The 12,314-nt window shown below is 38.0% G+C and overlaps 1 protein-coding gene across 3 annotated transcripts in view; it reads right to left on the bottom strand.

Annotated features, from left to right (window-relative positions):
• CCDC171 (coiled-coil domain containing 171) overlaps positions 1 to 12,314 on the bottom strand; it is a 300,588-nt gene that overhangs the window by 134,292 nt on the left and 153,982 nt on the right. For all 3 annotated transcript variants that reach the window (XM_058565834.1, XM_058565832.1, XM_058565833.1), the window contains one exon: positions 12,075 to 12,257. In XM_058565834.1, coding sequence (XP_058421817.1) covers positions 12,075 to 12,257 — 183 coding nt within the window. The remainder of the gene's footprint in view (positions 1 to 12,074; positions 12,258 to 12,314) is intronic.

The following is a 12,314-nucleotide window of genomic DNA, read 5'->3' as shown; positions in this document are numbered from 1 at the left end:
ACAAACTTTTCTAAATGTTTGATACTTGACAAAAAATCCAATTTGTTTTTCTTAATATCATAAGTCAAGATAAAAAACATCACTCTGGTTTTTCAAAAGCACAACAGCTATTCTCCCAAAGTAATCATTTTTAGTTAAATAAAATCTTAGGAAACTTATTTCAAGTTCTAAATAAATCCATAATGCTCAGCTTAAATCTTGGTACATGAGCACTTTTTATAAACATTATGATTGTGGGAATTAAAGCCTTTAACAAGTTCCTCTGCTTTTAAATGATTACCTAAAAATCTGTGGTCAGTGTGTGTTACCATCCAGGTCTCCCTGGTCAAACATCCCCTCCTCGGAGAGGCATTACCAGACCACACTTCCCTGGCTCCCACCATCGCTCACATTACCATACCTTCTGCTTTCATTTTCTTCACAGCCATTATCAATATCTAAAAATTCATCTCATATGGTTGTTCACTTTTTTACTGCCTGTCCACGCCCTGCCACCAACCACACATTTAAGGATGTGAGCTCCACTGGACAGGGACCTCATTCAGCTTGCTCACTCAACACAGAAGAGTGCCTGGCACTCAGTAGGCAGTCAACAGAGAGCTGTTGAATGAAAGAATATTCAAATATAAACATCTACCAATAAAATCATGCACCATAACATGCAACACAGTTTTTACAGTATCGTGACTGCTTTGTAGAGCTCTAGAATAACTAATGACAGCTCTAGATGAGCCATCCCTTTAGGGGTATAGAATCCAGGGCAGGACACATTTGTATTATCTTCTATTCAAAACATTTAAACAAGGGGCCGGCCCGGTAGCATAGTGGTTAAGTTCACATGCTCCGCTTCAGCAGCCCAGGGTTTGTGGGTTCGGATCCCAGGCACGGACCTGCACACCCCTCATCAAGCCATGCTGAGGCAGCGTTCCACATACCAAAAAACAGAGAAAGATTGACACAGGTGTTAGCTCAGCGACAATCTTCCTCAAGCAAAAAGAGGAAGGTTGACAACAGATGTTAGCTCAGGGCTAATCTTCCTCGCAAAAAAAAAAAAATCAACATATAAACAAATGAAAACTAATTACAACAAACAATAAGAGACATCTTGAGCTTGAAGTACAAAGAATAGGCACATTTCACAAAAGGTAGGTAACCTGAGAAATATATACGGAAAACTAAAAGGAACCACACAGGTCACTTAATCACTTAAGTGTAATAACTTAATCACGCTAAGCGTGTGTGTGTGTGTGTGTGTGTGTGTGTGTGTGTGTGTGTGTATTTAAGACTGATAACTTTACCATTGTTAAAAGAATTTGAGATGGATCAATATAATTAACCACAAACATAAAGCAAATTGATTTAAAATTTTTAAAAATCTAGGGGGAAGGAAGAGCAGAATAAAAATCCCATTGATTCTAGGCATCTGGAAAATGTAAATTATTGCAGTTGAAAGTGGACTTTATCTCTGAGTTTTCTGACAAATGAGACAAACGTGCTTAGTTATAATTTCCTCATTGGCCAACAAAAGCAAGCATGCAGTTCATGTAGAGAGAAAAACTTTTGCTGGAACTAAACTTGAGGACAAGTTTATTACATGGGTCTTTCTATGTCATAAAATACAAGCACTGAGTTTTACTTTTGCACCAGGTACCTTGCCTGCTACCTCCTGGAAGCAACTGTCTTTACTTATTTGCCTTTTCTAAGGTGTATATAATGCATTCCTCAACACTGATTAAATTTTAAAAGTATACCATAAACAACAGCGACGGTATAACATAAAAATACATGCCTAATGATTTACCTAAGTTAATACAAAGTAGTAAGAATGATCACAAGGTGCACAGGGAAAGCTGCCTCATTTCCAGAGAGTCTTCTAGTAAAGGTGCATCTAATACATCACTGATACTTGTTCAGTGTTTAGATTTTAGGGAACACTTACCTCTTTACTTCCTCTTAACAGTTGCCTCCCTCTCCACATCGTCCTATTCCAACTAAACCCTCCACTTTCAAAACATCAACTCTAACAGCCTCCTCTCAGCCCTCCAGCTCCATCTCAACTTCCTAACACCCCTCTACCCCCTGACACCACAGCACTCTTCTGGGTCTGGTGAACAGATATTTCTGTACTTCTTCTACCTTTTATTTGTTATGTTGTTTCAAATTATTGCTCGTTGAAAGACAATTATCGTATGACTTCACTCATATGTGGAAGATAAATAAACAAACACACACATGGATAAAGAGAACAGATTGGTAGTAACGAGAGGGGAAGCAGGTGAGGGGAGGGCGAAAGGGGTAAAGGGGTACATATGGAAACTAGACTATTGGTGGTGAACATGATGTGGTCTATATAGAAGCTGAAATATAACGATGTACACCTGAAATTTATATAATGTTATAAACCAATACGACCGCAATAGAATACTTTTTAAAAAAGAAAAAAATTATTGCTCCTTGCCATCAGACCCTTCTGTCCTTTGCAATCCACTTGACTCTACAAATCAAGATCCCCATCTTTTGCAGGACTTTCCCACTTCTACAAAATATCTCCTTTACCTAAAAACTTAGCTAATTTCAGCCTCTCTTTTGTCCATCTATCCCTCCCAGAGACTGGCTCAATTCTGTTCACTCTTCTGCAAGTAAACAGGATCAAACAAGGATATCAATGGAGAATAGGAAAGAGAAAGTGTGCGAAAGCAGTTGTAAGGAGCTAATAAACCAAAAAAAGATCATGGGAGTTAGCTGTTAAAGAACAACTGTCAGTAGATGAACATGGTATTCCAAAACAATGAATAGCTTTCGGTGGGTGGGATGTTTCCCTTGATGTTACAATTGAAACCAACTATAAAGAAGCTATTTTATTTTCCTCCTATATACTTTGCCTGAAATCAGTAAGAGATGATGGTTGCAGGCACACTCCCCAATTTTTTTAGAGGAAAATAGCACCCTTTTTTCCATCTACCCTGTTTTTAATAAAACGATCCCTTATTAACACAGCTAGATATGAACATTAACCACTACAATGAAGTAGTTACAATTATGAATTTTGGAGACAGACTACCTAGTTTCAAGTCCTGTCATTTCCACTTACTAACTGTGTGACTTTGGACAAGTTACTTAGCTGCTCTGTGTCCCATATTCCTCATTGGTAAAATAAGGATAACAATAGTATTGAGTTATTATTGATATGAGAGGATTAAATGAATCAACATTCTAAAGTGCCTAGGGTCAGTGCATACACATGGTCAACACAGTCATTAAATGTTAGGAATCATCACTTTATAACCATATACCTTACAATTGTATATGAAAATATAAAAATTACATTCTCTCATTCTCTCATTACTTCAATTAATCCTATTTTTATTTCTACACTTCAGTGGAAGTAATTCACACTAAACAGTTCCTGGAACATATTCTCAGCCTTTGCTGCAAGCCAGTTATTCAACCAAAGCCCTTACAAGAGGATTCTGTCACCTTCCAGCAACTTTTCTTCAAACTCTAACCTTCTCTCTAGATTCTAGAAACTGGGTCCTGACTACATCCAAATTAATCAAAGATAAGATGTTAGCTTGTTTACCTAACACTTAACTAGGAACTAGAAAATCATATTGTGTAGAATACCTAGAATACTTCACATATATTCCAGGGAGCAACATATATAATCTTCCAATTTTCAGGAAAGTCACTAGTATATAAACCTAAATATGAGTGACTATATTCTAAATCTCAAATTGCATCAATGGCTGTCTCCTTCCATTTTGGCAGACCATCTCAAGACCCCAAATTTAGTTAGTATATACAATTGAAAGCAAATCAAAAGGAGGCAGAGCCACACTCCAAAGGAACTGGCTTTTAAAAGTATAACAAGCTCGAGACTAGAGGTCAAGATGGCGGCGTAGGCAGACTCTGAACTCACCTCCTCCCGCGGACACAGCCAATTTACAACTACTTGTGGAAAAATTACCCCTGAGACAGAACTGAAAACTGGATGAAAGGAAGTCCTGCAACAACGGACAATCCTAACTGAGGCAGAAGAGGCAGAAACTCCCTTCTGGAGAGGAAAAACGCAGCCTTCACAAGCCGCCAGCTTCACGGCCGCCGGGAGCAGCTCACAGGTCCGCAGCCTCCATGGAGGCGCGGGGCCCTGAGCCGGGGAGCGCCCCCGCTGTGGGCATTTTGTGGACCCAGCACAATCGAGACCAGCGGCATAATATCTGACTTTGCCTGCTACTAAAACATTGGGGAGTACCCCCAGAAAAGCTGCTTCACCAAGAAATTAAAATCGGCTCTAAAAGGGCGCAAACTCACCCGTTTCAGAAAGCAACCTAAAATCACCAGAAAGAAAGGTGCACAGTGCTTTGGTGAAAAGAGACTCACCTAATAGGCCCTGAGTGCATCTCAGTGAGAGGTGAGACCTCTCCAGGGACTGGGACATTGGCGGCGGCCATTGTAGTGGTCTGGTGTGGGCGTACTGACACAGACGCCATTGGAGTTCTCCCTGGGGCCTGCTAGCCCAGGTCTGCCCCACCCACTAGAGCACCAATTTAATCCAGCTCAGCCAGGGCAGGTAGCCCACCCTAGAGACTGGCCCGACCCAACAACAAGCCCTCAGGCAACTGGTGGGCCTGCATAGATTGGTGACTGGATTCTCTGCAGCCTGGTGACTGAGCCCACTTCAATGGGGCAGGGCGTGCACAAGGAGCCTGTGGAAAGTGTGGGGCTCCCACCGTGGAGAGACTGGGTCCGCTTTGGGAGGTCGGAGCGCGCACACGGGGCAGGACTGTGTTGACTGTGTGTGTGGACCTGTGGGCGGCAGGGCTTGTCAGCTGCAGAAGACTTGTGCTTCTCAAAGACCCACATGGGGGTTTGCCCCACCTTCCAAAGCCTGAAACCTTTAGGTGCTCCCGTGCCTGAGGCCAGCCCCACCCAGCTGCTATCCTCAGAGAACTGACAAGAGACCTAAATGCTGGAGGCTTATAGCAATTGTAAGGCCCTGAGCCTAACAACCTGCCACACTGGGGGCCTACTCACTTAAAAGAAATACTGCAATGCAAATGTGGTATTAGAACTTGCAGCCAACTGTGCTGGGGCTCCCCACACCTCATAAAGAGACTGAAGGGCCCACAACAACTACAAGCAGCTGAGCATTACAACAGCTGGCCAGGAGCATAACTCAGCCTCCCTGGGCACCTAGAGGGAGAGCAAACAGGCCACAACAGAAGGACACACGTAGCCCACATAGGGGTCACCCCTGGAACATTGAGAACTGAGGGAAGCACACGGCAGGCCTCCTAAGCCATCACTTACATAAGGTCACCTATCCAAGAGGAGGAGACGTAGCTGACCTACCTAATACGTAGTCACAAGCACAAGGAAAGAGGCAAAATGAGGAGACAAAGGAATACATTCCAAGTAAGGGAACAGGACAAAACCCCAGAAAAGGAACTAAGTGAAACAGAAATGAGCAACCTACCCGACGGAGAGTTCAAACTAAGAGTGTTAAGGATGCTCACTGATGTGGGGAGAAGAATAGATGAACTCAGTGAGAATGTCAGCAAAGAAATGGAAGATTTAAAAAAGAACCAATCAGAAATGAAGAATACAATACAGGAAATGAAAAATTCACTAGAGGGACTCAAAAGCAGAGTAGAGGATACAGAAGAACGGATCTGTGAGCTGGACGAAAGACTAGAAGAAATTACCCAAGCTGAACAGGTAAAAGAGAAAAGAATTAAAAAGAGTGAGGACAGTCTCAGGGACCTCTGGGACAACATCAAGCGCACTAACATCCATGTTATAGGTGTCCTGGAAGGAGACGAGCGAGACAAAGGGGCAGAGAATCTATTTCAAGAAATAATAGATGAAAACTTCCCTAACCTAAGGAAGGAAACAGACATCCAGGTACAGGAAGCACAGAGAGCCCCAAACAAGATAAACCCAAAGAGGCCCACACCAAGACACATCATAATCAAAATGTCCAGAATTAAAGATAAAGAGAGAATCCTAAAAGCCACAAGAGAAAGTCAAATTACATACAAAGGAAACCCCATAAGGCTATCAGCTTACTTCTCAGCAGAAACCTTACAGGCTAGAGGAGAATGGCATGATATATTTAAAGTGCTAAAAGGAAAAAACTTACAGCCAAGAATACTCTACCCAGCAAGGTTATCATTCTAAATGGAAGGAGAGATCAAAAATTTCTCAGACAAGCAAAAATTAAAGGAGTTTATCACCAAGAAACCAGTGCTACAAGAAATGTTAAAGGGACTGATTTAAGGGGAAAAGAGAAGACCACAAATAGGAAAAATTATCTATTTCCATGATAAGAGGGTAATGGATACAAATGCACAAAAAAGAGGTTAGATATGATATCAAAAACATAAAATGAGGGAGGAGGGGAGTTAAAGAGTAGAGCTTTCAGACAGAGGTCAAACTAAAGAGACCATCAATTCTGTATAGAAGAAGGAAGGAACAGAGAAGGTCTACTAAAACACTGAGAAAAAAAAAGTTAAAAAATGGCAGTAAGTACATACTTATCAATAGCTACTTTAAACGTCAATGGACTAAATGCTCCAATTAAAAGGCATAGGGTGGCTGATTGGATAAAAAATCAAGAATACACGTTCTTTTCAAATGCACATGGAACATTCTCCAGGATTGATCACATATTAGGCCACAAAACAAGTCTCCATAAATTTAAGAAGATTGAAATAATACCAAGCATCTTTTCTGACCACAACGGTATAAAACTAGAAATCAACTATAGGAAGAAAATCAGAAAAGCCACAAATACATGGAGATTAAACAAAATGCTACTGAACAAGGACTGGGTCAACAAAGAAATCAAAAAATACCTGGAGACAAATGAAAATGAAAGTACGACATGCCAGAATTTATGGGATACAGCAAAAGCGGTTCTAAGAGGGAAGTTTACAGCAATACAGGCCTATCTCGACAAACAAGAAAAATCTCAAATAAACGATCTAACAATGCACCTAAAGGAACTGGAAAAAGAAGAAAAAACCAAGTCCAAAATCAGTAGAAGAAGGGAAATAATAAAAATCAGAGCAGAAATAAACGAAATAGAGACCACAAAAACAATAGAAAAAAATTAATAAAACCAAGAGCTGGTTCTTTGAAAAGATCAACAAAATTGAGAAACCTTTAGCTAGACTCACCAAGAAAAAAAAAGAGAAGGCACAAATAAGTAAAATCAGAAATGAAAGAGGAGAAATTACAACAGACACCTCAGAAATACAAAAGATTATAAGAGAATACTATGAAAGGCTATATGCCAACCAATTCGACAATCTGGAAGAAATGGATAAATTCTTAGAATCATACAACCTTCCAAAACTGGATCAAGAAGAAGTAGAGAATTTGAATAGACCAATCACCAGTAAGAAGATTGAAACAGTAATCAAAAACCTCCCCAAAAATAAAAGTCCAGGACCAGACGGCTTCCCTGGTGAATTCTACCAAACATTCAAAGAAGACTTAATACCTATCCTTCTCAAAATCTTCCAAAAAATTGAGGAGTGGGGGAAGCTCCCTAACTCATTCTATGAAGCCGACATTACCCTGATACCAAAACCAGACAAGGACAACAAAAAAAAAAGAAAACTACAGGCCAATATCACTGATGAACATCGATGCAAAAATCCTCAACAAAATACTAGCAAATCGCATACAACAATACATTAAAAAGATTATACACCACGATCAAGTGGGATTTATTCCAGGTATGCAGGGTTGGTTTAACATTCGCAAATCAATCAACGTGATACACTACATTAATAAAATGAAGAATAAAAATCACATGATCATCTCAATAGATGCAGAGAAAGCATTTGACAAGATACAGCATCTATTTATGATAAAAACTCTGAATAAAATGGGTATAGAAGGAAAGTACCTCAACATAATAAAGACCATATATGAGAAACCCACAGCTAATATCATCCTCAATGGTGAAAAACTGAAAGCTATCCCTCTGAGAACAGGAACCAGACAAGGATGCCCACTGTCACCACTCCTATTTAACATAGTACTGGAAGTCCTAGCCAGAGCAATCAGGCAAGAGAAAGAAATAAAAGGGATCCAAATTGGAAAGGAAGAAGTGAAACTGTCACTATTTGCAGATGACATGATTTTATATATAGAAAACCCTAAAGAATCCACCAGAATACTTTTAGAAGTAATAAATGAATATGGTAAAGTTGCAGGATACAAAATCAACATACAAAAATCAGTTGCATTTCTATACACTAACAACAAAGTAGCAGAAAGAGAAATTAAGAATACCATCCCATTTACAATTGCAACAAAAAGAATAAAATACCTAGGAATAAACTTAACCAAAGAGGTGAAAGAGCTGTACACGGAAAACTATAAAACACTGCTGAAAGAAATTGAAGACGACACACAGAAATGGAAAGATATTCCGTGCCCTTGGATTGGAAGAATTAACATAGTTAAGATGTCCATACTTCCTAAAGCCATCTATAGATTCAATGCAATCCCTATCAAAGTGCCAACAACATTTTTCACAGAAATTGAACAAAGAATCCTAAAATTTATTGGAACAAAACACCCCGAATAGCTAAAGGAATCCTGAGAAAAAAGAACAAAGCTGGAGGTATCACACTCCCTGATTTCAAAATATACTACAAAGCTATAGTAACCAAAACAGCATGGTACTGGCACAAAAACAGACACATAGATTAATGGAATAGAATCAAAAGCCCAGAAATAAACCCACACATCTATGGACAGCTAATCTTTGACAAAGGAGCCAAGAACATACAATGGAGAAAAGAAAGTCTCTTCAACAAATGGTGTTGGGAAAACTGGATAGCCACATGCAAAAAAATGAAAGTAGACCCTTACCTTACACCATACACAAAAATTAACTCAAAATGGATTCAAGACTTGAATGTAAGACCTGAAACTATGAAACTTCTAGAAGAAAACATAGGCAGTACACCCTTCCACATCGGTCTTAGCAACATATTTTCAAGCACCATGTCTGACCGGGCAAGAGAAACAATAGAAAAAATAAACAAATGGGACTACATCAAACTAAAAAGCTTCTGCACAGCAAAGGAAACCATCAACAAAACGAAAAGACAACCTAACAATTGGGAGAAGATATTTGCAAACCCATACATCTGATAAGGGCTTAATCTCCGAAATATACAAAGAACTGATGCATCTCACCAACAAAAAAACTACCAACCCCATTAAAAAATGGGCAAAAGACCTGAACAGACATTTCTCCAAAGAAGATATACAGATGGCCAACAGGCACATGAAAAGATGTTCAAAATCATTAACTATCAGGGAAATGCCAATCAAAACTACAATGAGATATCACCTCACGCCCGTCAGAATGGCTGTAATTAACAAGACAGCAAACAACATGTGTTGGAGAGGATGTGGAGAGAAGGGAACTCTCATACACTGCTGGGGGGAGTGCAAACTGGTGCAGCCACTATGGAAAACAGTATGGAGATTCCTCAAAAAATCAAGGATAGAACTACCATATGATCTAGCTATTCCACTGCCGGGTATTTATCCAAAGAACTTGAAAACGCCAATGCATAAAGATACATGCACCCCTGTCTTCACTGCAGTGTTATTCACAATAGCCAAGACTTGGAAGCAACCTAAGTGCCCATCAAGGGATGAATGGATAAAGAAGATGTGGTATATATACACAATGGAATACTACTCAGCCATAAGAAATGATGAAATCCAGCCATTTATGACAACATGGATGGACATTGAGGGTATTATGCAAAGTGAAATAAGTCAGAGGGAGAAGGTCAAATACCGTATGATTTCCCTCGTTAAGTAGTAGATAATAACAACAATAAACAAACACATAGAGACAGAGATCAGATTGATGGTTACCAGAGGGGAAGGGGGTAGGTAGGAGGGCAAAAGGGATAATTCGGCACAGGTGTGTGGTGATGGGTTGTACTTAGTATTTGGGTGGTGAACATGATGTAATCTATGCAGAAATAGAAGTATAATGATGTACACCTGAAATTTATACAATGTTATAAACCAATGTTACTGCAATAAACAAAAAATTTAAAAAAAAAAACCTTAGATAACTCTTCACCTTCCTAAACCTTGAAAAAAATGTATATAAGATACCCAAATAAAGGTATTATAGAACTCAAAAAAATAAAAAATAAAAAAATAAAATAAAAGTATAACAAGCTCTTTGTGATTTAAGTATAATAGCAAAAAAAAATTGGCAAAAAATTAAACACCTGTGAATAGGGGAAAAGTCAAATTTTAATACATTCATATGACAGAATAGCATTCATTTATCTAAAATGAAATTAATAATAAGTGACACAGGAAAATGCTTACAGTACTTTAAGTAAATACATACATTTATATATATTTTCTTTGCAAATTGTACCTGCAAAATCATTCCAAATAAGCATGCATAAGGGCACGCATACGCACATATACACAAAGAAAAATGTGGGGAACAAAGCTCATTCACACTTAGTGATTGGTTCTGGTGGTGAGATTAGAGTGGTTTGAACTTTCTTCTTAACACTTTTTTTATTTTTATTTATGGCTACCACGTATTACTTTTATAATCAGAAAAAAAACACTGAAGCAGCTCATAAATTTTACCTTCTCTGAACAAAAAACTAAGAAGGTGAGGAAAAAACTGTGGTGTCGTTAGACATTCGCTGATAAGAAAGCCATTACTTATCTCCAATCAGAAGGGTAATTCATGATTACCTGACCTGTGTAATTTATAGGAACTTTTTGCCCCTTGAAGGTATAGCTATTTCAAATAATAATTAACATTAGCAATTTGCATTATCATAGGATTAATAACTAAGCTACTATCTGCTGCTGTCTCTGTTTCCACAAATGTTAAATCTACAAATTCCAAATTAACCATTTACAATTACATTTAAAATGAAGTTAAACTTGCAAAACTTAGGTTTCTCAAAGACGGGGGTACTAAAAGCAGTTTGTTGCTAGATTTGAGCAGCTTACGAATATAAGTATTCAAATTTATATTAGCTGTCATCAGTTGTATAGAGTTTTGCAGTTGCAGGGTAATCCTTTAACTCTATATTCCTATATCCACATCAAGAACAGCAATGTTAATAACTAACCTGGTTGCAAATAAATATGTGGGTATCTCCATTTTATTGTGCTTCATATATTTACATGTTTTGTTCTTGATCTAATGTTATTTGGAATATAGCCTTTCTTTTCTCAGCTATCTTCTGCTTTCTTAAATAACACATATAATTCTTGATAGAAGTTAGACAAATTGAACATTTCTTTGGAAAAGCAATTTGGTTTCATACTAAATAATCTAACTTACTCAAAATTCTCAATAGAAAAAGAGAAAAGGAGAAATTCCATTCCCCACTCCAAACATCAGGCTTCTCAACTAGGGGCATTTTATTTATTTATTATTTTTTACTATACATTTGGGGGTTTATTTGCTATAGCAGTTAAGCTATCCTAACTACAACTTAATCTTTTTCTACTCTTTCAGTCACAGTATAACTTTAACAGGGCCAAGAGTTCTGCTGATACAAAATCAGTACCGCTTTAAGAATCTGGTATAACTTTTTTTTTTCAATTGAGAAATAATTGACATATAACATTGTGTAAGTTTAAGGTGTACAAAGTGTTGATTTGATACACCTACATATTGCAAAGTAATTACCACTGTAGCATTAGCTAACACCTCTATCACGTCACATAATTATTATTTCTTTCTTGTGGTGAGAAGATTTAAGATCTAGTCTCTTCGCAACTTTGAAAGTATATAATGCAGTATTGTTGGGGCATCTTAGTAGGGAAGTTTTCTTAAGAAAAAGAAATCTTATTAATGGGATTTTGAACTATTTGAAAAAACAAACATAATAAAAAGGTAAGGAAAACAAATATACATATTTGCTCTCTGATAGTGTTTTTATATATATATATATATATATATATATATGTATATTCACACATAATATCAGAAAGAGCTCACCAAAGCCATAGATTTTTACATCACATATACTTACAGTCTGCTTAAATTCATTTAATTGAATTTGGAGACCCTGGGCTTTGTCAAGCTCCTTTTTCATTTCATTCACATTTCGCTTAAATTCCGTGACCTCCAAGCGTAGTGAGCGGCGCTCCACTTCTGCTGCGTGCAGTCTTTGTGTAAACCCAAATATCTGCTTCTGTAATGATGCTGTGCTTTTCTGTTGTTAAACAAAAGCAATTTTACAAGTAGTAACTACAGATTTACTAATAAGTCA

This window comes from Diceros bicornis, chromosome 22, assembly GCF_020826845.1.
Source record: "Diceros bicornis minor isolate mBicDic1 chromosome 22, mDicBic1.mat.cur, whole genome shotgun sequence".
Lineage (NCBI taxonomy): Eukaryota > Metazoa > Chordata > Mammalia > Perissodactyla > Rhinocerotidae > Diceros > Diceros bicornis.
The sequence above is the reverse complement of the archived record's forward strand: the minus strand, read 5'-3'. Positions and strand labels throughout refer to the sequence as shown.